Source organism: Giraffa tippelskirchi, chromosome 11 (genome assembly GCF_054371585.1).
Source record: "Giraffa tippelskirchi isolate mGirTip1 chromosome 11, T2T-mGirTip1v1.2.pri, whole genome shotgun sequence".
Lineage (NCBI taxonomy): Eukaryota > Metazoa > Chordata > Mammalia > Artiodactyla > Giraffidae > Giraffa > Giraffa tippelskirchi.
In genome coordinates this window covers 1,422,411-1,449,405 of record NC_137285.1, presented here as the reverse complement: position 1 = coordinate 1,449,405, position 26,995 = coordinate 1,422,411, and the positions used below count along the sequence as shown (strand labels likewise).

The window sequence follows — 26,995 nt, the reverse complement described above, 5'->3', positions numbered from 1 at the left end:
CAGTAATGCCTCAACCTGGCATCTTTTTTGTTACAAAAGCTATCTTCAGTTCTCAGTTTTTATCAAAGTACTGATTTTTTGAAAGCATAAGTATACTAAAATCCTTTAATAATCTGAACAAATTTCCTTTTATTTTTCATTATTGTTAAAATTAGTTCCTTAGCTTTTTGATATATTTTCTATTACCAACTTAGAGCACTAGCTAGATCTAATATCATACAACATTGGATTCTTCCTAGATTTGATTATAATGTTATGTAAACATGTACAAATATAAAATTAGATATAATTTATTTTACTTACAGTGCTTATGTAATTTTAAAACAAAAACAATGTAATTATCAAAAAAATTATAATACCAAGAAAAGGCAAATTAATAATTTAATGGATGTCAGTGTTCTGAAAGTATCATATTTGTTGGCATGTAGGATATAAGGTATACATACACAATGCATTGAAACTTTATGGAAGCATTTTTTGGGGAACAAATGACTTTTCATCATATAGTAAAAGTGATTTTTAAAGTGCGTTACATAAACCATTATATTGTTGAAATAAATACAGTATATCAAAAAAATAATAAATAAATAAAAGGCAAATCAATTGTGTTTACTTGTATCAGTTTAGTGTACCGCTGGAAAGAGTCCAGTGGGTGGTACAGATGAGGACAGTCCCTTGGCTGGAGACCAAGGAGGGAAGGAGACATACTCTCCTACTTTTGGGATTTTACTCTCTGTGCATATATCATCTATTTGGTAAATAACTCAAATGAAAAGAAACATTTGGAACTCAGAGAATACAGTAACAGCCTCCATCTGGGCCCTGATGGAGTTCAGCGTGCCTTGTGCCTTTCCCAGACGCCTCCTCCTCGCTGTAATCGTGGCTAAGACAGGACTCTTGCTGTAGCGCTGCAGCCGATTGCCCTGCAGTGACAAGGGAGGGACGCGCCTCCCATTTCCTGACCTTCATCTGCACAGTTCTGAACCTAATGATGCCTGAATATCATAAGCTGGCTTCTAGAGCTCATGCTACAAAATTAATTTCCATAATTAATGGCTGTGTAAAAGCTGACCTGAGTCACAGAGCTTCTGTGAGTTAGTTTCTATTTGCAGAGAGAGGCAGGCGGGGCTCGATGGCCTCCAGAGGCGTTTGTAAGATGCTAATCACAGAAATGAGAATGTAGCTTCGGAGAGAAGGACGAAGAAGGGGATGAGGGCACTGATGATATTCTCATGGTGAATTCACAGGCACTTATTATACTTTTTGTCTCATAAGTGAACACATATGCTACATAGAATGTTATGCGTATGTTTTCAAAGATAAGAAAAAGGAGATTGAAAAACAGAAAATGGAAGAACGATTTTTACAAAAAGACTCTGTAGCTGAGCTCTGAGAGGTGCGGAGTCTGCAGCTTTGAGAACCTACTTGGTTCAGCTCCCTGATTTCACAGGGAAACGAAGGCTCACATGTTCCAAGGATTTGCCTGGAGAGTCAGAACTAGGCCTGGAACCCAGATCTCCCAACTCCCAGCCCAGGGCTCTCCACACCCCCTTCATAAAAAAGCTCAGATGCTCTGGGTTAGAGAGACCTTCACGACTCGGTCCTTCAAAAGACAGCAGTAGGGGTGTATCTCCATGGCACAATATGGGGTCCACGGCACAGAGACTGAGGCCAATTACCTTCGTTTCAGAGCTAAATGTGCTGGAGGCTGATGCTTGGTGCCTTTATTAGTGGGTGTAACTGCTAAGGGCCCAGGCCTTGGGGTGAACTTCCCTGAGTTGCTTAGCTTCCTCCTGCGTCTCAGTTTACCCCACTGTAAAATGGACTATATACTTCAAGGGTTTTTTGTGAGGATCACAGGAGATGGTGGAAGTACTTTGATTATGAAGCTTGACTCAAACCCATTAACCATGCACTTCTTCTACACTTACTGAGACCTCCTGGTATGTTCCTGGAGCTGGTGGGGCTGGGGATGGGGTGGGGGTCGCGCTGTGGAGCAGGGGGATGGAACCAGGCCCCATGTGGGCCCCAGCTTCAGGGACGTCTGCTGGGGGAAACAGAGAAGTAAGCCCAGAATCAGCAGAGGGACATGCGCGCTGGGGCACCTGAGCTCTGGGATTGCTAATCTGGAGTGGGGGAGACGCTGGGCTTCCTGGAGGAGGAGTACCCCAAGCTGTGTCCTGAAGGACCAACAGGTGGTTAGTGTTACGAGCAGCCCAGCTGCAGGAAAGAGTTAGCATTGGGGAAGTAAGAATTCAGCATGGGTGGAGGAGGCCGTCACCCAGGGCCTCCAGGGGCAGGCTAGGAGTCTGGACTGTCCTGAGGCCAACGGGGAGCCCTGGGAGGGCTTGGTGGAGGTGACGGCTCAGTCTGGCTTGCCTTCAAGAATAACTGCTCCGGCCAGCAGTGCGTTGAGCCCACCGCAGGGGTCGACCTGCGTCCTCACGAGCTTCAGCTTGCTGAGGAAGGAGCCGAGGCTAGGGCTAAGCAGTTCTGGGATCAGGCCTTTGTGATTCAGGGAAGGCTACGGAACCTCTTTGAGATGCTTGTCGGTAAAACAAGAAAATGCATCACCTCCCAGGCTTACACTGAGAATTAAAGTTGTGCCAAGTGCCCAGTACAGAGAAAGGCGCACACAGTCACTTGCCTTCCCTTCTGCACTACGGACAAAGCTGAGCCCGCCTTTGTTCCCCCACAGTAACCCCGGAAAATAGCACCAACCCCACTTTACAGCCGGCGCTGGCCTGGGGCTGTTCGCGCCTGCGCAGTGGGCGCCCCGATGTGCGGAAAGCTGCCCAGCGGACGCCGCCCAGGGTCGCCTGGCAACCGGGTTGCCTGGCAACGGGCGAGTGCCACAGAAACTCACGCGCTGAGGCAGGTGAGCCGGCGGCCGCAGACTTGGGGCCCCGGGGACAGGGGCTCCCCCAGACTCACCCAGGCCCGATCAACAGGGCCCGTGCCCCTTAGAGGGCGGCAGGCGCCCGCGTTTCCTGCCCGGGGAGCCCCGATCCCAAATGGCCGGGCCCCACCTCCTCTTCATCCCCACCTCCTCGCCTCCTTCCCTAATTACCTACTGCCCGGAACCGAGAGTCCAGTTCACTATCTCTTAGTGGACTGGATTCGCACAGGGCTGGGGCTTGTCACTGCCAACGAAACGTAGTCACTACCACCATCAGCATAATAATAACGGCAGCCAAAGTTTCTAGCGCCCTGGTGAGCTATGCTCCATTCTCAGCGAACATGCCCGCTCTGGGCGGGGGCGGGGTGGGGTGGGGTGGGGTGGGGTGGGGTGGGGTGGGGGATATTATCGTCTCCCTTTCTAGCTGCTTGTTAAGGGCCGCCCATTGGCTTGGGGCTGGAGCCCATTTTTAACTACCCAGCCACACTGCTTACAGTTGCTCCAAGTGTGTGTGTAATAAAAAATAAGTCACACTTTAACCTTGATTCCCTCTCCGTGGATGTGCTGGAGGCATCCGACTGTGGGTCCCTGATGGGTGAATGTCCCAGACCTGGATTAGAACATTGGCTCCTAGCCTAGCTCATGACCTCTAAGGCTCCTTGTCCTGAAACCTCAATTTCCTCCCGGGTCATAGAACTCCCCGCCTCCTCCTGGGGTAGCTGAGTTGCATATTAGGTATTGCTGGCACAAGATAAGCGCTAAATGGAGCTGTTCTTTCAGTGTTTGCTTGTTTGGCTTAGTTTGTCTTTTTCTTTTTTTAAATTCATTTTCATTGGAGTATATTCAATTTACAACGCCGTGTTAGTTTCTGCTGTACAGCAAAGTGAATCAGTTATACACGTACCCACTTTTTTTAGATTCTTTTCTCATATAGGTCATTACAGAGTATTGAGTAAATTTCTCTGTGCTACACAGGGCGTCCTTATTAGTTATCTATTTTATATATAGTGGTGCATGTACGTCAGTCCCAATCTCCCAATTTATCCACTGCCCACCCCCACCCACCCACCCACCCACCCACCCAGTTTGCTTTTCTCAATGCCTTTGTCCTGAGGCCCAATCTATATAGTTATCTGGAGAACTCTGAAGTTTGCGGTTTGGGCTGCCACTTACCTTTGCGGTGACCTTGAACAAATTCCTTCACTGCTCCTAGTCTCAGTCTGCTCATCTGTAAAATGGAAGTAAAATAGCGCCAGATCACAGTAGCAATGATGACGACGTCTGGGTTCTTTTAACCAGCGGTCTCCTTGGAGCTTCACTCTGAAAGCTCCAGAGTCACCCTGAGCAGGCGCGGGACGATGGCGGACGCCAAGATCTCCATGTACCTGCCCCCCAACATCAACCCCACTCAGGCTGCCATTGCGTACGGCTGCCGCGCGCTGCCCAAGCTGAACGAGGAGCTGCAGTCGGAGGACCTGCTGACGAGGCAGAAAGCCCTCACTGCTCTGTGTGACCTGATGCACGACCCTGAGCACGTCTACACAGCCATCAGCATCGGTGAGTGTGTTGCAGCCCAAGGGACCACGACTGGGGTCTGGATGGACAGACGCAGAGCAGCTGGAGGTGAGGGGTGGGGTGGGGAAGCCCTCCCCGCCGGTCAGTCGGTCCTCAGCTGGACGCCACCAGTGGTCAGCCCCTCTTGCTAGGACTCAGCCTGGTGGTCACACATTCGCCAAAGAGGCCTGTTTATCTGTCTCACTCACAAGGTCATCACAGAAGCTAGGCACTAGCCCTGCTGAAACCACACGGAGGTGGGGACCTCTGTCCATTTTCTCCTGCGTTCCTAATTGCCCATATACAGGGGGCTTCCCTGGCGGCTCAGTGGTAAAGAATCCGCCTGCCAATGCAGGAGATGTGGGTTTGACCCCCGGAGAAGAAAATAGCAACCCACTCAGTGTTCTTGCCTGGGAAATCCCATGCACAGAGGAGCCTGGTGGGCTACAGTCATGGGGTCGCAAAGAGCTGGGCCCCACTTAGAGCTGAGCTGACGAGTGGCCCGGTCGTACCTACTCCAGATCAGGTCCACAGTGAGTGACCTGCCGCTTCTCCCACCAGCCTTACTTATCCGAAGGGCTAGTTTAATCTCAGAGGCGGCAGCAGGGGTCCCGACCTGGCCTCACAGGCCGGGTGGAGCTTGGATAATAAAGGCTGCTATTTAATGAGCCCGACTCCAGGCATGCCCATGTTTATCTCAGTCCTGGGGCACTAGCCCGGCGAGGGGAGGAGCCTCCTCAACCCAACAGAGAAGAAACGGAGTCTCGGCAAAAAGGACCGTGAGGCTGGTTGCGGGTGGGGGGGTCACAAAAAGGCAGGATTTCTAGGTGCTCGATCTGGCGTGCCACGGTGTAACCCTTTCAAGGGTACACAACAGCTGGTGACAAGGTTGGAATTTGACTTCCAGTCTCTCCAAATAAAAGGGGTATTTTTGAACCCTGTGGAGGACCGGGAGGGGCAGCAGCAGCAGGAGGCGTGCACAGAAATGGGGGGGAGACAGGGTCCCTGAGGTGAGCCTTTCCGGCACCCGGAGGCCCCGACAGTGACCCTGAAGCACTCCGTCGCCCACACAGCGTCCCCACGCCCCCAAACAGTGGAGCCCTGGTGCTCCTGATCCTGACATTGGCGCACCCGTCGACTTCCAGCTCAGCTGGTTTCTGAGCCTGGAGGACACTCATCGGTCTCCCTGCCTCGCAGGCTGCCTGGAGAGCCTGAAAGCCTTGCTGAAGGATACCAACGACCTGGTGCGCATCAAGACCACGGAGGCGCTGCAGATCATGACCACCCACGATGTGGGCAGGTGAGCCTGCAGGCCCCGGGGTCCCTGCCCAAGCTGAACCCGCCGCCCTCTCGGAGCCGCACGAGGAGGGACGGGGAGCGGATGCGGGTGGAAGCAGGGCCGGGGGGCTGGCCTCTGGTCGCCGTGGGGAGTTAACAGCTTATGGAGCTGACTTACCGTCGGGGAGACTCGGAGTGGGCGCCCAGGCACTGAGAGAAGAGGCCTGCACATCTCACTCAGGGCTCAGGGAAGGGCCCGGCAACGTGGGGGACCCCCTGTGACCTCCTTCTCCCAGGACGAGTCTGACCTCAGGCAGAGCACAGCTGGGCACTTCCTGTGTGCCAGCCCCAGGCCAGGCCTCACACCGAGTTCTCTCTTAGTCCCGACCGAAGCCTGGAAACCCTCACCAGACCTGAGGCGGTTAATCAAATGGAATGGTTAAAAAGCCAGAAGGGGGAAAAAAGCTGGGAAAGAGGGCCTCCTCTGCTGGCCCAGCGCTTCAGCCTTCACCTGCCAAAGAAGTGGGCGCAGGTTTGACCCCTGGTCGGGGGCTAAGATCCCACATGCCTGGTGTCCAAAAAACCGAGACATACAGCACAAGTCATATCGTAACAAATTCAAGCCAGATTTTAAAAATGGTCCATGTCAAAAGAAAAAAAAAAAAAAAGCCAGGAAAGAAACTTATGTTCCGTTTAGACACTTCATCTTTACTTTCGCCACTGTGTGACTTGTGGGATCTCAGCTCCTGTAGCAGCAGTAGTACGTGTCCACTCCGCTGTGTCTGACTCCTTGCGACCCCATGGACAGTAGCCCACCAGGCTCCACTGCCCATGGGATTTTCCAGGCAAGAACCCTGGGGTGGGTTGCCATTTCCTACTCCAAGGGGTCTTCCTGACCCAGGGATCTAACCTGCGTCTCCTGCGTCTCCTGGCGGCAGGTTCTTTACTACTGAGCCACCTGGGAAGCCCAACCACCATGGATCAAACCTGTGCCCTCAGCAGTGAAAGCTTGGAGTCCCGACCCCTGAACCATCAGGGAATTCCCCAAACAGTTCATCTTAACCCCAAACCCCTAAACGATTAGGCAGCCGCCAACCCCTGTGCCCACCGGACCATGTTTCCCATCATCTTTTCCGCTTAAACTACACCTATAACATCATGTATCAGTAGCCTTGCTTCTTTAAAGTAGAGGAAGAACTCAGACATTAATGGAGTAATCTGCAGGCCAGACCCTTCTAGAATCTTTACAGTCATCTCCCTATTGTTTCAGACACTCAATTTTAAGTCTTTCCAAAGCATTCAACTTTGTTTTCATAAGAAAGTTTTTTTTTAAAAAAACCCAGAAACTAACAAGTCTTTTCTCATCGAATGGGATCACATGCATGCTGAGTCGCTTTAGTCGTGTCTGACTCTTTGAGACCCCATGGACTGTAGCCCACAGGCTCCTCTGTCCATGGGGGTTCTCCAGGCAAGAATCCTGGAGTGGGGTGCCATGCCCTCCTCCAGGGGAATCTTCCCCACCCAGGGATCGAACCCACGCCTCCTGTGACTGCTGCACTGCAGGCAGGTTCTTTCCCGCTGAGCCGCCAGGGAAGCCCTTGAATGGGCTTACCTGATAGTTAATGAACGTATGTCATTATAACGACAAGCACAACAGGCTTATGTGGGTTTGGAGGGCCGGAGCGGCCCTGGACGGAGCACAGGTGTGTGTCCAGCAGGCGGAGAGAGGTCCGGCCAGCCCAGCGCAGAGCTCGGGGAGGTCGGCCTCTGGCTTCTGCCACCCAGAGCGCTCCACCGCCATTCGGGCACACTCGATCCCAGGGCCACCCCAGCGTCTGCCTTCTCCCCGGAGGCCGCAGGGATGCAGTCTGTCCCAGCCGGCCTGGGCTCAGGCTCCAGGGGGACAGGGGTGGGGGCGGAGCCCCTGCCTCCAGGTTCTTATTGGATCCTCTCCGGGCACAGCCTTCAGTTCAGTTCAGTTCAGTCGCTCAGCCGTGCTGACTCTTTGCGACCCCGTGGACTGCAGCACTCCAGGCCTCCGTCCATCACCAACTCCCAGAGTTTACCCAAACTCGTGTTTATTGAGTTGGTGATGCCATCCAACCATCTCATCCTCTGTCATCCCCTTCTCCTCCTGCCCTCAATCTTTCCCAGCATCAGGGTCTTTTCCAGTGAGTCAGTTTTTCATATCAAGTGGCCAAAGTATTGGAGTTTCAGCTTCAGCATCAGTCCTTCCAATGAACACCCAGGACTGATCCTTTAGGATGGACTGGTTGGATCTCCTTGCCATCCAAGGGACTCTCAAGAGTCTTCTCCAACACCACAGTTCAAAAGCATCAGTTCTTCGGTGCTCAGCTTTCTTTATAGTCCAACTCTCACATCCATACATGACTACTGGAAAAACCATAGCCTTGACTAGACAGACCTTTGCTGGCAAAGTAATGTCTCTGCTTTTTAATATGCTGTCTAGGTTGGTCATAACTTTTCTTCCAAGGAACAAGCGTCTTTTAATTTCATGCCTTGGTCGTGTCTAAATCTGACTTCTCTTCCCCAGAGAGGGCTTTTTGGCGCACAATGTCATCCAAGCCCTGTCCTTCCTGCTGAGCGACCCCCAGTCGGCCTGCCGGGAGAACCTCTTCACGGCTTTCAAGCACCTGGCCCAGGTGCCTGCAGGTAGGCTCGCCACGGGCACTCGTGCGGCCTGAGCACCCTTCTCCCCGACGGGCACCTGCTGTGCTGATCACAGTTTAGAACACGTCGTGCTTTTATTGAGATACAACATACCTGTTAAATGGGGCTTCCCCAGTGGCTCAGATGGTAAAGAATCTGCCTGCAATGCGGGAGACCCGGGTTCAATCCCTGGGTTGGGAAGCTCCCCTGGAGAAGGGAATGGCTACCCATGCCAGTATTCTGGCCTGGAGTAAGTGGACACACAGTCTGCAGTATTTTGTCTCTAGCTTCTTTGTCTCTGTTGTGTGGTCGTGTGTTACTGGTTTTTGCCAGTTTGCACTGTGCAGTGCGGTGTGCGCACTATATGAGGAGACCACAGTTCATTCATCCCTTCTGTTGCTCGCGTGGGTTTTCGTTGAGAATGTACGAACTGTTTCTGGTGTGCGGCAGCCGAGAGTAAAGCAGCCGCTAACAGTCTTAACCATCTTTCGAGGGACACACGTATGCGTTTCTTTTCGGATACGCCCTGCAGAGAACTGCTGAGCACAGGACGACTTTACGTCCGTCCAGCTTCAGAAGGTCCTAGGAATGATTTCCTAAAAGAGTTTTGCCCATATGCGCTCCCGCCAGCCGTGTGAGAGCGCCCCAGGCGTTCTGCGTCGACCCACTCGGGGTCTTCCGGCTGTGCCGCTGGATGCGTGGCTGCATCTCACTTTGGTTTTCACTTCTATCTCCCTGGTGACAAGAGCCCTGTAAACACCCTCTTCTGGGAAGCACCCGAGTGCATTTTTAAGGACGAAAGACCCTACCCCCTGGCTCGCCATCCCTCCAGCTGACCACTTCTGCTAATCCGATGAGAGTCCAGGGTCACCACCACCTGCTGGCTGACCACGACTGAGGGTGGAGACTCGTGTCAGAGTGACACTCGTCCTGTCGAGTGAGGCAGTGAGCATTTGTAAATGAGGGGCTCGTTCCAAGAGGCAGGCTACGAGACCTTGAAGGGAGGGCCTTAAGCCTGACCCAGGCCTGAAGATCCCAGGCGCCAGGAGTTGGACGGGCCGGTTCCGTCTGCTCTCCCCTGGTCCCCCGCGTGCCCCGGGACAGGCTGTCTCCTCTTTGGGAGGGGAGGCTGATGGGACCCGTCCCCACCTCGGACGCCTGCAGTGAGGACCAGGTGGGGCTCTCCCTGAATCAGGGCCCAGAGACAAATGGCCAAGGGAACCAGTACAGAGGGTCTGGCTGAATGGAGCAGAGCCCCGGGGGCTGCGACTGCGGCACGGCGGGGACCACGCCCTCCTGCAGCTGAGCCAGGCTGCACAACCCCGGGGGATCTTTTTAAGAAGTCTGCTCTGGGACTTCCCTGGGGGTCCAGTGCTTAAGAACACGCCACGCAATGCAGGGGACTTTTGTGTCCGTGCCTGGTCGGGGAGTTGAGACCCCGCGTGCCGTGGAGCAGTGAAGCCCACGTGTGTAACTAGAGTCTGCGTGCCTCAACTTCCACCCGACACGGCCAGAAAAACACACAAATAAAAGACCCCCTGCCCCCAGCCCCGTCCCATGTCACCTGGGGTGGGCCCTGCCCACGTCCTCCTGAAACACACCTTGGCTAGCCTCTCCTGGGCGACCACGCTCGAGGGCCTCTGGGAGATCAGGGCGTCTCCAGGAGGAACTACTTCTGGGGCTGAGCTTCACCTTTGTTCACCGCGCCGGAGCACCCCTGCTCGGGGTGTGGAGACAGGGGACTTGCCGTTCTCACCCAGGACTCTTAAAATTGCTGTGACCTCTGTGAGCATTTGGGGGTACAGAGAGGCGATGATAACGAACATCAGGAACCACCACCAGCTTTGCTGGATCTTAACATTCAACACCCTTCACGTGTGCTTGAGATTTCTGCTGAAAAAAGTACAGTCCCCTGTGAAACACAACACCCCCGCCCCCCGCCCCAGCATCCTCCCTTCTGCCTGGAGCCACCAAGAGTGGGTTACTACACCCGCAACACACGTCTCTGCGTATTATCACCGGCGTTAATTATATATTTTGGGCTTCTCTTGTGGCTCAGCCGGTAAAGAATCCGCCTGCAATGCGGGAGACCTGGGTTCAATCCCTGGGTTCGGAAAGTCCCCTGGCCTGGAGAATTCCATGAACCGTACCGTACATGGGTCGCAAAGAGTCGGACACGACCGAGCGACTTTCACTATCATGAATTATATGTAGATCTTGCCTCGCCTGTTTTAAAAGCTGTATTTAGGTGGATCTACTTTAAACACCGAATGCCGTGACTGGGGGTGTATGTATGTGTGTCACGGGCTCTGTTTCCTGATTATAACCTCTGCCTGCCCACCCCGTGTTGGAACTCACCCCAGCCCGGCTGACCTTGCGTGTGCTGGCTTTCCCTGGGGATGGTGTCGTGGGGCTGGAGATGCAATCGCTTCTCAGCGTTCCTGTCCCAGCCAGGAGGGCCGGGCGCGCCCCCTCATTGCAGGGTGCTGGCCGCGTAGCCTTAGCTGTCGCCGTCTGTGGCTCTGCGCCCCGAGGCTGGCAGAGGGGCATCTTCGCTCCACCCAGAGCCTCTCGGGAGCCCGAGCGCATTCTGCCGAGTTGTTTGCTGCGTCTCTCATCGATTCGAGGGGGCGTCTCACTTATCCCAGATTCTATCCTTAGCTGGTCACACACAACGCAAACACCACGTTCCCGGCGGTCTGCTCGCTTTTCACTGTTTGTTCATTTGAATAAACAGTTCCTTTTTATTTAATAAAACGGCAGTTTTTCATTTGAATGGTAGTGAGCTTCCATGAATCTTTTCCTTTGTGGCTTTGGCTGGGGGGTGCCATCTAAGACTTTGGTGGTAATGGAGGCATTCCGTCACATTTTCTCCTAAAAGTTGAAAGAGTTTTGCTTTTCCACTCAGCTCGTGAAGGGACCCGGGGTGGACTTCTGTTTGTTCTGAAGCCTTCTTGTTTGGCCCTCACCAGCCCAACACCGGCTTCCTACCTGCAATACGCAAGCGCTCTAAGGCCTGCACATTTTTCTGAAATTCACAGGTGCTAGGCTCACCCGGGGAGCAGGGAGGCTGGAGTCTCACCCTTTATCTGAGGATTTCCTGGGCGCTGCTCATCCTCTGTGACCCGCCCCGAGGGAGGCCTGGGACACGCTGGGGAGTGGTCGTCGGCAGGCGGTGGGCAGCTTAGAGGGAGAGAGGGACGTGGCATGTGCCGGGCGCTCCGGGAGGACCCTCTGAGGGCCCCTGAGGGCAGAGGCTCCTGCGCAGGCCTGGGAGACTGTGTCCCGGGGGTGGTGTCCTCGCTGGGGCCAGTGGGTGGAGGGGGGTCTGAGTGGGCGAGGGCAGCTGTTTCTGGTAACCCCCGCCCAGTGGCCGGCAGGGGGCGCCGCAGGACCGGCCACCGCCGCGCGGGGCGGCTGCGCTTCGCCGGGGCCCCGAGTGACGGGCCGGCCGCCCCCTCCCCGGAAGCGCTCCCGCCCCTCGGGCCCTCTCCTCTGACGGGGCTCCCGAGCGCTGGGCGCAGCGGGGCTGCGGGGTGCAGGCAGGCGCCCTCCCGCCCAGGGGGTGGGGGCGCGGCGGCGGGGGCGGGCTTTCCTGGACTCCCTCCTCGGGGCCAGACAGCGATGGGGCGCTATGTCCAGGGGAGCGCGGGGGTGGAGTGGGGTGGGCGTCCTCAGCCCGGCAGCCCCGGGGCGCCACACCCCCACCCCGGACTCAGCTGCCGCCCCAGGGCCACAGGGGACCCTCTCCCCGCTCAAGGCCGCCCTCCATCCGCTCCAGCCCCGTCCCAGCCCCCGCACCGCTAAATGTGGGCCTCGCCGCGCCGCACCTCAGCACCTGCCCTCCCGAATGAGGCGGCTCCATCCTCGCCAACGCTCCTGCCCGCCGCCCCTGCCCTGTCTGCCCCGCAGAGGGGACTTCCGAGGCCCGCTGGGCCCTGGAGGACGCTGGGTCTTGGGCCCCCTCAGCAGAGGGATCAGCTGGTCAGAGGAGGAACTGAGCAGATAAAAGGCGGGGGGGGTGGCCAGGGGACTGACGCAGGGAACCCTCCCCCCTCCTTGAAGGCGTCAGGGCAGGAGGCAGACGCCTTCTGTCTCCCTCCGGTTGTGTGTTTTTAGTTACAGACGCTCACAGTGAGGTTACAGCTCTTATCCCAGCTGGCACGAAAGCACAGAATAAGCCTCAAAGAGCTTAACTCACAGGTTTTTCTCATACGAAAGCCCTCCCCCCCGGGTTTCCGCTGCTTGGGGATGAGCGGGGGACCCCCACGTGGGCAGAGCCGGGCTGAGTTGCACGCACCTGCGTGCCTTGTCTGCGTCCCTCCCTCGGGGCTTCGGGCCGGGTCCTGGCTTAGGGACGGTGATCTGGGCTGGCTCCGTGCCCCCCAGCCCCGGGCTCCTGCCGCGGCCACCTGGGTGCCGAGCTGAGCGAAGACCCAGGGCTCGGGAGGCACTGGCCTCCGGCCCCCTCTCTGCCCCTCCTAAAGAGGATGGCTCCGCCGCCCCTGCCCCCGCCCCCGGGCACGTTCCGTCCTCTGTCAAAGGGGTCACCACTGACACCCCGGAGGATCCCCGCGCAGTGAGGACGAACTTCCCTGACGAGCGTTTCCCACCCTCGACGAGGCCGCTCACCACCCGGGCGTCAGCCAGCACGGGGCTGGGGACCCTGCTCTGCACTGCCGGCCCAGCCAGAGCCTCTTCCTCCCTGCAGGGATGACTCTGACCCTGGCCTGTCTTGGGGCAGAGGGGGCCCAGGTGACTGAGCAGCTTGGGCCGGAGCCCCCGTGGTCCGCAACCGCAGCCCTCAGGACACACGGGCAGGCGGGCCTCCGTCTCTGTGGGCTTGTTCGTTCTTGACGTTCACCTCCAGATGGGTTTTCCGCAGGCGTGCAGGAAGCCGGCAGAGAAAAGGAACCTGGGCATGGTCGCCGTCCCCCCGACCCCCAGACCCCCCGGCCCCGCCACACACAGAGCACTCGGGACGAGGCCTGGCTCATTCAGGGTATTTTATTTTCGTAAAGTAGACGATCTCGGACTTTCGCGCCATCCCCCGGCTCCTGGCTTCCCCCTCGACGACGTCCCTCGCGAGTCCTCGGCTGTGACTCTGGGCACCGACCTCGGACTCGGGGTCCCAGACGAAGGCCCAGAGGGGGTCCGCCCGGCGAGGGCTCTGCGGGCAGCCCTCGGCCGGGGCCGTCCACGTGGCGGGGGGCGGCCCCGCGGGCAGGAAGGGCCCCCCTCAGGCGGCCGAGCCTTCACAGGAGGCGCGGCTGCCCCTCTGGCCTCCCGTCCCTTCACGTGCGGAGAAGCCACAGGTCGTTTACTGTTTTAAACACCAGGACGCCGAGCTACTGTTCATCCGCTCCCGCGGTGAAGGACCTTCTGTGAACACGTCACGTTTATTTTCTGAAAGAAAAACGAAGCGGAGGCCGCACCAGGGACGAGGGGACACTGCAGGGGCGCATGTACAACGCGGCCCCGAGGCTACCGCCGGGCAGACGGACAGACGCGTCCAGTGACGACTTTTACACTCAGCAAGCCAAGACACGAGAAGGACCACCCAGAGGGGGGAAAAGAAAAAATAGGTTTTGAAAATCTGCGTTTAAAAAAGAATACTCAACTGCATTGGAAATTTTCTGTATCTCTGCGAAACACCACGAGATTTGGCCAAAAAAAAAAAAGGTATCAGAGGAGAAAACCCAGGTTTCCGGTTCGGTTTTATAAAATGTCCGACTTTTAGGAGAAAAGCCGGAGCCCAGCGGGCCGGGTCCGAGACGAGCCGTGCCAGGCGGGTCACCGTGTGGCTTTGCTGCCTGTTTCCCCAGGCGCGTTAAAAAGGCCGGAGGGCTGGTCAGTGCTGTGGCCGGCCTGCTGCCCGGGGCCCGTGTGTGCCCGTGGGGTGGCACGGCCCCGGCTCTGGGTCTCCTCCCGGGGAGCCGGCCGCCTGGTCCCGTGGTCCCCCGCGCGGAGCGGGGCCGCGTTGGGAAGGCAGAGTGACGTGGTGGGAGGGGCTGGGGGCTGGGGGGCGGACTTGGCGACAGCTCCTCAAGCCTTCAGGGGACCTCGGCCAGGCGGGGAGCCTGCCCGTCTGCAGAGAGAGAGTGTGTGTGTGTGTGTGCACACGCGCAAGTGTGTCTACCTACCTAGCAACCTATCCGTATATAGTCGTGTTTGCAGAGACGTGGGGGCCGAGGGGATGGGCTGGGGACACACTCCGCGCCCCCCGTCTTCTGCCCCCGGGCTGGTCCCCCGTCTCCCCGCGGCCCCGCCGGCCCCCTCAGCAGAGGCCGATGTACTTGAGGTTGTTCTGGATGATGACGTCGGTCACGGCGTCAAACACGAACTGGATGTTACTGGTGTCGGTGGCGCAGGTGAAGTGTGAGTAGATCTCCTTGGTCTCCTTGTTGCGGTTCAGGTCCTCGAACTGCCGCTGGATGTAGACGGCGGCCTCCTCATAGGTGTTCTGGCCGCTGTACTCGGGGAAGCACACGGTCAGCGGGATGCGGCGGATCTTCTGTGCCAGCAGGTCCTTCTTGTTGAGGAAGAGAATGAGGGACGTGCTGACGAACCAGTTGTTGTTGCAGATGGAGTCGAAGAGGCGCAGGCTCTCAGCCATCCGGCTCTGGGGGGGGGCGGGGGGCGGTCAGCATAGCCGGGCCCCAGCAGGCCCCCCGCCCTGCGCGGCCCCCCGGGGTCGCTGACGGCCCGTGCCTTTGGGGCTGCCGGCCGGGGACCCAACCCCTACCCCTGCACCCTCGCAGGCCAGCCCCCACCTCCCACGGAGGACTGGCCTCACCACACCCCTTTGCAGTGAGTATGTGGTCAGCCCCGCCTGCTGGGGGTGGGTCAGCCGGGAGCCTCCGCCCTGCCAGGCGTCAGGCCTCACGGGAGTCCACAACGGGCTGGGGACCTGTGTTCCCAAGAGAAGGCTGCAGGGCGGAGCTGGGCCAGCCCAGCCCCTGCTGGCCGAGTACTCACCTGGGGCCACACACAGGATCCCCCCACCCCAGCCCGCCGCCCCCAAGGAGGTGAGGATGGCCCCCAGGAGGCCCCGTGACTGTGGTGTGGCCCCGCGGGCCCTTCCACCTCGCTGAGAGGACCCAGGATATACTGTGGAGCCTGTGGGCGCCCAAGGAACCCAGGGCTCTCCCCTGCCCCCGCCTCCGCCCCCCACAACTGAGCGCCTCGCTTCTAAAGGGACGCCTGCTGGTGGTGGGCTGCCCTGTGTTTTGAGATAAACGAGTGTCCCAAGGCGGGGGGGTCCATCTAGAGCTGAGGTGTCAGATTAAGGGCTGTTCTGAGCATGCAGCAATAAACAGGGAAGCTGCAGCTGGTGCTGAAGGGTGGACACCGTCCGCCCGCTCCACCCTCGGCCTCATCACCCCCATTCTGCAGACGAAGAAACCGAGGCCTGGAGGGGCCAGAAATGTGCTCCAAGTCCCCCAGCCAGGAGCCTGAGGCTCGCTGATCCTCCGGGGTAGACGGGCAGTGCTACTGGCCCCAGGGTGGGGAGCCCGGGGGCGCCCATGAAGCCCTCATCTCCCAGAGGCCTGGCCCTCGCGGACGTACAGGGTCTGAGAAGGTACTCCCCCCGCTGCCCCCTCACCGCGGAGACACGGCCCCCAGGCCCTGCGCTCCACCTGGGAGGGCTGGTCTCCCAAACCCTTCCTGTGGCTTCGTTAGAAAGAGCCCGGTCTCGGGTCTTGTGTGCGCGCATGTGTGTGTGCTGGGGGGTGGTCATGTGTGTTGGGGGGTGGTCATGTGTGTTGGGGGGTGGTCATGTGTGTTGGGGGTGATCGTGTATCTGTGTGTGCGCTGGGGGGGTGATCATGTGTGTTGGGGGTGATCATGTGTGTTGGGGTCATGTGTGTTGGGGGTGATCGTGCGTGTATCTGTGTGTGTGTTGGGTGGTGATCGTGTGTGTTGGGGGGTGATCGTGTGTGTGTGTTGGGGTGATCATGTGTGTTGGGGTGATCGTGTGTGTGTGTTTTGGGGGTGGTCATGTGTGTTGGGGGGTGATTGTGTGTCTGTTGGGGGTGTGTGTGTGTTGGGGTGATCATGTGTGTTGGGGTGATCGTGCGTGTGTGTGTGTGTTGGGGGGTGATCGTGTGTGTTTCGGGGTGATCGTGTGTGTGAGTGTGTGTGTTGGGGGGTGATGTGTGTTGGGGGTGATCGTGTGTGTTTCGGGGTGATCGTGTGTGTGTGTGTGTGTTGGGGGGTGATGTGTGTTGGGGGTGGTCATGTGTGTTGGGGGTGATCGTGTGTGTTGGGGGGTGATCGTGTGTGTTGGGGGTGATCATGTGTGTGTGTGTGTGTTGGGGGGAGTGATCCTTCCGCAGACAGAAGCAGCATGCCGGCCCCCAGCCACGTCTGAGAGCAGGATGAAGTCCCATTTGCTGTAACTGGTGGTCCAGGAACACCGCCTGCCACTGGGCGGTAATGAGCGCTAATGGATTCCTGGAAGCCGCGTGGAAGGGACCAGCCCAGCGGCGGAGCTGTCATTTCACGGGAATGATGTCTTAACTAGGGTGCTCCCGACCCTGGGTTTCACACGTAAGATAAATGACAGACGCGGCCACCAGCACGTATGCACTGATCCCCGAGCACACACTCGCCAAGCGCGTCTCAGGTGTTGGGTGTGCGCTGGAGTCCAGAGGCCAGAAGCCTGGGGCTGTGTGGACAGGGGCCCAGTGTCCGTGGGGGGCCCTGCGTGTGGCGGGGATCTGGGGTGGGTGGGCCAGCACGGGGCGGGGGGCGGCAGAAGGTGTTGGGATATCCAGGCATTTGGGCCTTGCCGGGCCCTGCTGGGTCACTAGGTGGGGCGAGAGCCAGGCAGCTCCTGCGTCCAGCCCGGCGGTCCCTGTTCAAACGGCGCTCGCGTGCCGAGGGGTCACGCGGGACTCTGCCAGTCTGCCCTCCAGGGGCGGTGGGGTGGGGCCCTCTGGTGTGAGTGGAGTCTGACCGGCCCCTGGGCAGGAGGGAACAGGGGCCCGCCCACCCCCACAGGGAGGGCACCTCCCTTGTCATCTCGCGTGGTCTCTGGCCTCTGGGGAGGGTAGGTGGTGGGGACATGGAGGAGGGCCAGGGCGTGTGGGCCACTGGCCACCAGCCCGTGGGGGCCCCCAGCACCTCCTCCCACCCCAACAGCCCCTCCAGGGGCCCCGGAAACCCCGGCCCGTCAGCATCTCAGCACCCCCTCTGCCGCTTGAGCCGGCCTCCCTCACACCCCCCCTGCCTCCCCAGGCAGCTGGCACCCCGCTCTGCCAGCCTCCAGCTGTGTGTCCGGCCTGCTGCCCCCCTGGGAAAGGGGGCTCTGTTAGCCGTCCTCCTCCAGGGGCTGGGGGCAGAACCTGACCCCCGTGGGAAGCTGAGAGGCCCTGCACCGGGCACCAGGGCCCACAGCAGCCATCACGCTCTGACTTGGAGACACAAGGCCAGGCATCCCAGGGCTGAGGGGGCCCCTGCGAGGCCAGGACGGGGTGGCGGGCAGACCGAGGGGATGGCGTGGAGGGGCGCGGCCCAGGCGCTTGCTCGGCTCCCTGGGGCCCAGAGCGCGGCCCAGCACGAGTCTTGGTCCAGGAAGGCCCCAGTCTGCCTGCTGCAGGACCAGCCTGGGGTGTTTGTTCTCGGGAGCTGTGAATCCAGCTTTTCACGTGGGGAGGCTGGGCTGCGGGCATGAATGAGCTCCGTTCACCGTGGCCGCCCAGCCCGGGCAACGGTGCCAGGCTCTGAGGGCACCGAAGGCGGGGGCCGGGCAGTTAGGCTGCCTGGCGGCACCCTGGCTCAACAGGCCAAGCGGGGAGGGTCCATCCAGGGCTGGACGTCGAGGTGGCACCTTGTAAACAAAGGACCAGCCAAGCCTCTGCACCCCCTCCATGGTGGGGTGGCCCGCGGGGTGTGAACGCGCTGCGGGCCACAGGCCAGTCTGGGGGGCCCAAACTCAGTGAGGCATTGCCCGCCCCCTCCTCCACGGCCTGGAAGGCAGCTGAGGCCCAGCCCTGTGCTCTGGGTGGGAGGAGCCCCCCGAGACCTCCCTGGCCCACCCTGAGCCCTGCTGGGCAGGTCTCCTCAACTGAGGACAGGGTGAGTGGACCCCAGCCTCACACCACGTCTGTCCTGAGGTCCCGGCAGGGGCACGGGGCTGGGGGACCCACGTCAGCTACACCCGCAGTTGCGGAGACACGCTTGTCACCAAAGCAGGGGGCTGCGGCTTGTGGCTGAGAGAGGGGAGTGTCGTCTTATGCAAAGCTGCGCAGAAGTCTAGTACAGCCTGGGGTGCCGGGGGCCCTGCTGGGAGGCTGCAGGGGGGCAGGCAGAGGCTGCAGTTGGGGCGCGGGGCGGGGGGCCCCTCTTTCCAAAGGGAAAGAGACAGGGCCCGACCGCAGGCTGCCCGGCGGTTTGAAGCCCTGGGTTCCCTCCAATGACCGCCACCCCCGCCATCTGCTAAAGGTCCTCATCCTCTGCCGTGCGTTTCCCTTTGGGCTCCAGCTTGTCGTGAGTCAGGGGCGGGGTGCGTGCTCGGAGATGCAGGGCCCCGCTTGTGTCTACAGCCCTCGGGCTGAGGGGTGCAGGCAGGAGGGCTCCCTGGGGACAGGGAGGAGGTGGCCAGAGGCAGAGGCTGGAGGCCTGGGGCGGCGACTCAGACCTCAGCTCCCGGGCGCTCGCTCGGCCTCCCCAGGGGTCGTGGGCGTGGACGTGGACGTGTCTGCGGGAGGGCAGGGCCCGTGAGTCTGGCTCACCCCGGCCAGCGGCCAGCGTGCAGTCACCACTGCCCCGTGCAGACGCGGGGGCAGGCGTGGTCCCGGCCAGCCTGCCCACAGGGGGCCTGGGAATGCCCAGGGCCCATAAGGCCCTTCCCACTGCCAAGTCTGTGCCACCAGGGTGGCTGAACGCAGTCCTCGGATGCTCCCCCTGCCGTTTCCACGGCAGCTGGGGAGGAAGCCTCCACCCTCAGCCTCACACAGCACACACAGACCCTCAGGCTGGGCCAGGCAGCCCTCTGGGAGGGGCACGCAGGCCCGGCCCTGGCTGGCAGGCTGGCAGCCAGGAGACACTGTCCACTGCCGTCTACTTGCTGCAGCGGGGAGGACACCAGGGTGCTCAGGAGACCTCACGGCCCCCCGGGCGGTCCTCCTGGGGAGCTGCTGCTGGTGGGTGGGCCTCTGGTGGGTGGGGGGCGGGGGGTTACCACCAGGCGCCCTGTGGCCGTGTTGGCCTGGACGGCTGCCCTGCGGGCTCTGTGCCTCGCTCCCCTCCACGTCCCCCGTTTACACCACGTGAGGGCCGGCCTGGCCTGCCCAGGCCCCTCTGCCCCAGGGAGAGCCTCTGACGGCCAGAGCCACCTGCAGTCCCCGCCCTGCTCCCAGCGCCTGGGTCACGTCCAGGCCAGTCGAGTCAGCGCTGCCCACATGTTCCTCCCGCGGGCCTGGGTGCCGGCTGCCCTGGACCCAGGACTGGGTTAGCGAGGCTGATGGGTGCGGGAGCCCCGCAGTGCCTGGGGCTGGTCTGCGGGGACGGCCCAGAGGCCGTGGTCAGCACGGGGGCAGCAGGGTGAGGGGGGCCGCTCACCACTTCTCCTTCTGCCCAGGACCCGCAAGCCATCGGAGCCGCCCTGGCCCTCGACCCTGTGGGCCCCCGGGCCGAGACGGATGGGCGCGGTCCTGCCTGGGGTCTGTGCTGTGGCCCCAACACCCGACCACATGACTCTGTGTGCCCCCCGTCAGGGCCCTGACCCTCCCCCAGCACCTGCTGCCCCCTGCAGACAGGCGGCCCCGGGTCCGGGTCCGGGCCAGGGTCGGGGTCAGAGTGGGGATCAGGGAGCTGCACTGGGATGAGCACTCGGGGGTGTGGGGGTGCGTCTCTCACCCTCACCTCCGGGTACTCACAGCCCTTGGAACCTCACCCCCAGGGGCCAGAAGGGGGCTCAGCAAAGGGCCAGCCTCCCCCACCCCAGGGGGTGGCTCCCTGCATCCCAGGCGGGCGGGGGCTGGGGGCAGGCTGGACCCCACAGGCCTGGGGCCATCGACAGATGGGGCTTCGCGGTGGGTGGGTGAGGGTTGTGTTCTGGAGGCCCGTCCCCTGCCCGCCCTGCAGGGACACTTGTGAGGCTCGTGGTAACTGGGTGGCCAGGCCTGCCCCTTCAAACAGCAGGGCTGTTTAAACAAGATAACAGGCTTCGAGGAAGCTGTGCTCAGGCCCTGAGGGCCTGAAAGCCACCTGAACCTGCCAGGAGTAGCGGAAGCGCAGCCTCGGGAAGCTCGCCAGACGCCCCCCGCCGCCCCGCCCCGCGCCCGCTCCCCAGGAGCAGGTCCCTGGTCTCCCCACGGGGAGGCTCGGCGAGCCGGGACGAGCCATCTGCGTGGGGGGCCTTACAGGTCTGCATGAAGGTGCCCTGGCCTCCCAGGGACCCCGGCCTGGGTCCCACCAGGGTGCCCGGGGACAAGCGTGCTCAACCCTCCACGGCCATGGCCACGCTGGCCTGGGGGCGCCCTGGTGGGACCCGGGCAGGCCGGGCCTGGGAACGCTGATGTGGCCGGGACGGCGGCCGGCGCTCTGCCGGGGAGGCTGGCACCGTGGCTGACCCCAGCCCCTGCCCCGCGAGGTGCTCCAAGCCCCGTGGCCCCCTTCCCAGGGGAGGCGAGGGGGTGAGGAAGCCACAGTCCCCCCGAAACAGACAGGGCGTGCCCTTTGGATGCCACCATCTCCCTGAAACCTGCCCTCTCCAGCCGGGACCCCCTGCATCACTGCCCGGGCTGTGTCAGCAAACAGCAGCATGGCAGGATGACTTGGGCTGTGGGCTCACCGCAGGGGCCCCGCTCAGGCCTCCACCACCCTCGGGACGCTCTCCTCTCCCGCCCCCACGGGCTCCCGGCTGTCCAGAAGAGTGTCCTGCCCTCCCTGGAGCCCCGCACCACCGCACCGGGGCTGCGAGGCCCCGGGGGGAGCAGGCCCTGTGCTGGGCCCCCAGGGCCAGCCTCCAAGGCCTGGCGTCAGGGGAGCGCCCGCTGACAACGCGGCCTGGTGCCACCTCCACCCCCGCCCAGGCTGGTCTCTGGCCTCGGTGATGCCACACTGCGGGGCACTGGCAGCCTGACCCCGGCAGGCCTGACCAGGGCTGCGGGGGGCGGGGGAGGGCAGGATGGTCACCAGCAGGCTCCCTGCGTCAGCTCAGTCACGCTGCAATGGGCTGGCCTTGGCCCTGGGGGGGCTTCGTGCTGCGTGGGGGCCCAGCCCACCCGTGTGTCCAGTTTTCTCGTGTGAGAAAGGAAAGGAGGCGGCCTGAGGCTCCCACAGCCTTCCCAGCCAGCGCGCCGGGCCGCAGGGGCCGCTCAGGGTCCACACCCCACTGCTGGGCATTGTCCTCCGTCCGAGTGCGAGTCCCAGGCCCCGCGGGCGCCAAACACGGGCGCCAGGGACGGCAGATGTCAAAGCTGGGTCCTGTCCCCGAGCCGCGGGTCTGTCGCCCGGCTTTACACGCGTGAAGGTGGGGCTGGACCTGCGTGTGGCCGAGGACTGTCCTCCCGCCTCCTGGGGTCCCATCCTCCAGCAGCTGAGCTGGAGGGGGGCGGCCATACAGGAAACATGGGCTGCCCGGTCAGCGTGCCAGTCTCTACTCTGTCCTCAGCAGCCGGTCGTTGGCTACAGCCCTGGTTTCCTGGAGCCTGAAACACAGGCCCGGAGGCTGTGGCTTCTGGGGAACGCAGGGCTGGCCACAGGAGGCCTGGGCCTCCTGTGGTCAGCCCGCCGGCAGCCTTCCCGGGGTCCCTGAAGGACAGCAGAGAGATGCGGGGCTGCAGCCTGGGCGAGCCTCAGCAGGAACCTCAGGGCGTGAGCCCGGGACCGCTGGGTGACTGTGGTTTTTGTTCATGACGTTAAAGCCAGTGTACGAGACGAGGAGACCGAACAGGGGGAGGAGACGGGGGGAGGGGGTGTGCTGCAGCCCAGGCCCCCGGGCCCGCCGAGCTTGTCTCCGGATCTGAGGACCCGAGTCCAGTGGGGAGCCAGGTGCGTGGAACGGGGCGGGGCACCTGCTCCATGGCAGGGGGGCTCCCTCCCCGTCGCAGACTGGATTCAGACTTTAACCCAAATGCTGGGCTGTCAGAGCCGGCGGGGCTCCCCCACAGAGGTCTCCGCCTGCTCCCTGGAGCCTGTTCTCCGCAAGCAGAGGAGCTGTCTTGCAGGTCTCAGGTTACAGAAACCCTTTAAAACAATAATAACCTGCGTCTTAAGCCCCAGGGCCGCTCTGATGCGTGTGTGTGTGTGTGTATGCGTGTGTGTGTATGCGTGTGTGTGTGTGTGTGTGTGTGTGTAGCAGGGCGACACGCTGGGGAAGTTAATTACCCTGGGGGTAGCTGCGAGCTGGGAGGGTCCTCTGCCCTGGGGTCCCGCTGAGCACAGACGCTCCAGGGGGGACGGGCGCAGACAGACGGGGCTTCGGAGGCCAGGTGGCAACGTCTACCCCAGAGATTGGGCTATGGGCTGGACTCCCCCGGGGTCCCCCAAACCCCTTGGTCTTGCCTTGAGGGGCTGCCCCCAGCCTCCCTGTGACCCCGGCAAGCTTGGCAAGGAGGAGCCCCGGCCAGCACCCCCAGCTTCACCACAGGGCCTGCCCCTGCTGTCGGGCCCTTCTGCCGGCATGCTGGTCTCTGGGGCAGGACGACCCTGTGGCTGCTGCTTGGGGCTGCCTCCGGCCAGGCCAGGCCCTGGGGGAGCCACTCTCAGCCTCCAGGGGCTGCGCCAGGTGGTCCCTGCAGGTCGTTGGGGGAGGAAGGGGGGCTTGTCCTTGGGGGAGGACCCTGGGGCCGGCTGCGAACACGTTGATGGATGCAGCAGCACCCCCAGCTCCCAGGCGGCCCCTCTGCACAGAGCATCGATTCCCCTGCCTGCGGAGAGCGTGAACCTCTCTGGCAAAGGACCGTGCCCCAGCGGGCCGAACGTGAGCAGAAATGACATGTGTGGCCGCAGGCCCAGAGCAGGGGGGCGCGGAGGGGTCGGGGGGGCGGCTGGCCCGGCTCTATGAGGATGCCGGCAGCGAGCGCCGTTGTTCACTTAAGAGTGAGCCTGCTGGGCAGGGACGCGGGGGTCACCACTGCCTAGAGGAGGCTGAGGCCGTTCAACGTCCGCCTGGGGGGGGGCGGCGTGTAGCGTCTGCCGCTGTCCGCGCTGTCAGCGCTTTCCCCTGGCTGATCCCAAGCTGCTAACGTGACGTTGAACAGCCACTGTGGGTCTCACGAGGGTGGGGGTGCAGCGTGGGGGTGGGGCGGGGGGTGGGGGTATCTGGCTGCCCCGCAGTGTCCAGTTATGGCTTTGGGGGTGGGGAGCCTCCAGGGTCACGGCAGGAGGCGGCCACCACGGACGGGCGAGCCCACAAGGACCCAAAGTGAGGAGCGGGGCTGGAGGAAGGCCCGTCCTTCCGTCCGGCTGACTGCTGGCGGAGGACTGACTCTGGCAGACGCTGAGCGCCGAGGGAGCAGGAGGCAGGAACCCTGGGAGTGGCCAGTGTGATGGCGTGGGGGCGCAGGGCCTTGTGCTCAGCGCCCGGGGGAGGCCCGGTCTGGGACTGAAATAGTGGGCACGCGCCCACTGAGGGCTGCCCACGGGCGCCAGGGAGGCTGACCTGCCAGGGGAGGCTGACCTGCCAGGGGAGGGTCGGCACGGCTGCTGCCTCTCCACCCGGCCTCCCCCGCACCCCGCACGCGAAGCCCAGGGCCTGCCAGGGGAGGGCTGGATGACCCCCGCCGCTGAGGGGGAGCTGAGGTGAGGGCCGGGCGGAGGAGCAGGGGCCCTGGGCGGTGCCAGGGCCGGAGGCGCCTGGGTGGAGGCGGCCACTGCCCACGCGAGCGCGCGTCTGGCCCCGCGGGCTCCCTTGGGAGGGGTGACGGGCCACAGAGAGACAGGGCCGGGCCGAGTGTGCCAGGGACATCTGCGGTGGTGGGGGGGACAGCGTGGCCAGCTGAGCCCTGTGCCTGCTGCAGCTGGGGCGGGAGGTGCCATCATGGCCCTGCCAGGCACACAACCCCCCGGGGCTGCCTTCACCTCTGACTCGAGTCCAGGGAGCCTCTGCGGTCCCAGGGTCAACGTGGTTTGCAGAGGTCAAGGCTGCGTGTGGCCCTGGCATACCGTGAGATCGGAAGGAGCTGCAGGGGAGACCGCAGCCTGGTGGGGAGGCGAGTGGCCTCCGAGTGTGACCTCAGCCAGGTTGGGGGCAGGAGGCAGAGGGGGGCGTGCTCCGCTGGGGCTCCCTGGGGGTCCTGCTTCGGAGGGGTGTGCTGCTGGGGTGGCGCCAACCCCAACAGCCACTCAAGCCCCCCCAGGCCCGCTCACTGTCCGCACCCTGGCTCCCAGCCCTGGGCCCACGATGGTGACCTCAACCGCGGCCTCCCTGTCTGCGGAGCTGCCTGGGTGAGGGCCCTGGAGAGTGTGTCAAGCCCCTTCCAATCTAAGCTGGGAGTCCATGCCTGGTGTCTCCCACTCCTAACCGTGTCCGTCGGACAGGCGCCTCCTGCTCCGTCACCAGCAGGCAACGGCTGGTTTGCCACCCTCTCAGGCAGCACTGTTTTGTGATCTTCTTACAGCGCTAAAATGTGCGCCCTTCTGGGGCTGAATGACAAAGCGTGGGGTTCGGGCGGTGGGTCACAGGACTTGCAGGACAGCCTGGAGTGGCCCCCGTCAGCGGCACCTGCAGGGCTCCCTCTCAGCTGCGCCCAGAAACCAGGGCCCCAGACCCTGGCTCTTCCCGACCCTGGCCACGTCTGTGGCATGCCACTGTGTGCCAGGCCCTGCCAACCGTCTGGGGTAGGGAGGGGCTCCCCAGGACCAGGAGGGGCTGCTGGTCAAGACTGGGCACAAACTGACCCCTAAAAAGCATGTCCTTGCATCCCCTGCCCCTGAGATCCTCAACACAGATGACACGGCTGACCAGCTACTGCTGGGTAGCAGCAGGGACACCAGGCCTCCCACAATGAGCCCCGTGAGAAAGTGGAATCACCCCTGGGAGACGTGCCTGCCAGGTCCCAGAGGAGGGGCAGAGTCCCTAGGCAGCAGGAGGGTCTGCAGACATGATACTTGGCTGTGCCAGGGTGAGTGCCCCCACCTCAGCCCCTATACCTTGGTACTCGGGCTCACCATGGCATCTGGCCCCACCTGGGCCTCATACCCACAGCAGGCGCACAGCAGACACACAGGAGGGATACAGCAGGTATACAGCAGGCGCACAGCAGACACACAGGCGGGATACAGCAGGTATACAGCAGGCACACAGCAGGGACACAGGAGAGATACAGCAGGCACACAGCAGGGACACAGGAGAGATACAGCAGGCACACAGCAGGTACACAATAGGAAAACAGCAGGTATATCAGCAGGTATATATCAGGTACACAGCAGGCGCACAGCAGGGATACAGCAGGCGCAAGGCAAGTATACAGCAGGCATACAGCAGGTACGCCACAGGCAAACAGCAGGCACACGGCAAGTGCACAGCAAACCTGCTGACGGCTCCACAGTCCACGGCACGGTGAGCCACTGAGGGTGCCCCCGTGAGAACCCGACACGTCGCGGTCTCCTCGTCCGTCCTTCTGTCTGCTTCTGTCCACACCGTGCAGAAGCCCTAAGTCCGTCAGTAGGTCCACGGGGCCGAGGCCGGAGCAGGGTGACAGCAGGGTGCCAGGGTCCCGCCTGTGGGGTGCTCAAGGGGGCACCCTGGGGGCTGTCCGGGAGGGTGGGCGCCCATGGGGGCCACATCTGAGCTCCTTGTCTTTTCCACCCAGGCAGAGAGTGACAGCCAGGCCCAGGGGGGCTCCACAAAGAGCGGGTGGGGTGGGGTGGCCTGGCTGGGCCCGTGGGCTCAGCCTCCGAGCTGTCCTCACGCCGAGACAGGGACCTGGGCTCCAGCGCCATCCCACGGCATCCACAGGTGATGCCTGGGCTGAGCTCTGAGCCCTGCACGGGGAACGGGGAAGGCCCCTGGAGCCCGCAGGACCTCACAGGGGTCGGGGCCCAGGCCGACTCAGGACCAGTGAGGTCCTTCTGGGACGAGGGCCCAGCATTGCGTCTGAGGCCGGGCATGGCTTCTGGGATCCGCGGGCTGCCATGGTCCACGGACACCCCGGAATCTGCCCCTGCCCAGGGGCTGCCCTGCACGCGTCCCGGAGCCCGGCAGTCTTGACGTCACCCTTGGCAACACACTGACGCAGAAGCCGGCAGGCGGGAGGGGGCCCTGCCACGGGGCAGACGAGGCTGCAGCAGCCGAGCGGGGGCAGGGGGAGCTCCATGGGGCCGCGTCCGGAGCCTGGCACTGGGTCCTGGGCCCCTCTGGTTTCTCAGGGCCACCGGGCCTCCACCGGGGCCCTTGTAATGGAGAAGGCGGGGGCAGGGGGGCAGGCCAGCTCCTTTTGCGTCCCGCGGCGGCAGCGGGACTTGCGGGCGGCATCGTCTCCGCCCGGCAGTGTTTGTTTTCCATCGAGACACTGCTGGTGGAGCATGAAAGGTCAAAACCACTTGGAATCCAGTGAATTTCCAGCCCTGCTTGAGTTTCTCGTTGAGAATCTCCTTTTCTGGTGAACAGTCACCTCCCAAGGCCTCCCGAGCCCAGGC

The 26,995-nt window shown here is 61.7% G+C and overlaps 2 protein-coding genes and 1 long non-coding RNA gene across 8 annotated transcripts in view; 1 reads left to right on the top strand and 2 right to left on the bottom strand.

Moving 5' to 3' along the window:
- Positions 1 to 1,864: 1,864 nt before the first annotated feature.
- LOC145526469 (uncharacterized) lies at positions 1,865 to 11,485 on the bottom strand. Its single transcript, XR_014068916.1, has 4 exons — positions 10,775 to 11,485; positions 10,003 to 10,291; positions 4,073 to 4,127; positions 1,865 to 2,047 (listed from the first exon to the last, which is right to left on the bottom strand). It is a non-coding gene; the product is annotated as an uncharacterized LOC145526469 (long non-coding RNA).
- Positions 2,848 to 26,995, top strand: part of RSPH14 (radial spoke head 14 homolog) — a 48,356-nt gene continuing 24,208 nt past the window's right edge. For 2 of the 6 annotated variants that reach the window (XM_081542140.1, XM_081542138.1), the window contains exons 1-4: positions 2,848 to 2,878; positions 4,199 to 4,456; positions 5,651 to 5,753; positions 8,286 to 8,404. In XM_081542140.1, the coding sequence (XP_081398266.1) occupies positions 4,258 to 4,456; positions 5,651 to 5,753; positions 8,286 to 8,404 (421 nt within the window). In that variant the 5' untranslated portion in view covers positions 2,848 to 2,878; positions 4,199 to 4,257. Of the gene's footprint in view, positions 3,214 to 4,198; positions 4,457 to 5,650; positions 5,754 to 8,285; positions 8,405 to 26,995 lie in introns of all 6 variants that reach the window. The other 4 variants (XM_081542143.1, XM_081542142.1, XM_081542141.1 and 1 more) reach the window with 2 other exon arrangements.
- The window catches only part of GNAZ (G protein subunit alpha z), a 29,919-nt gene continuing 16,316 nt past the window's right edge, over positions 13,393 to 26,995 (bottom strand). Inside the window, exons 3-4 of the mRNA XM_081542144.1 lie at positions 14,545 to 15,023; positions 13,393 to 13,807 (exon numbers count right to left, since the gene is read on the bottom strand). Coding sequence (XP_081398270.1) covers positions 14,679 to 15,023 — 345 coding nt within the window. The 3' untranslated portion in view covers positions 13,393 to 13,807; positions 14,545 to 14,678. The remainder of the gene's footprint in view (positions 13,808 to 14,544; positions 15,024 to 26,995) is intronic.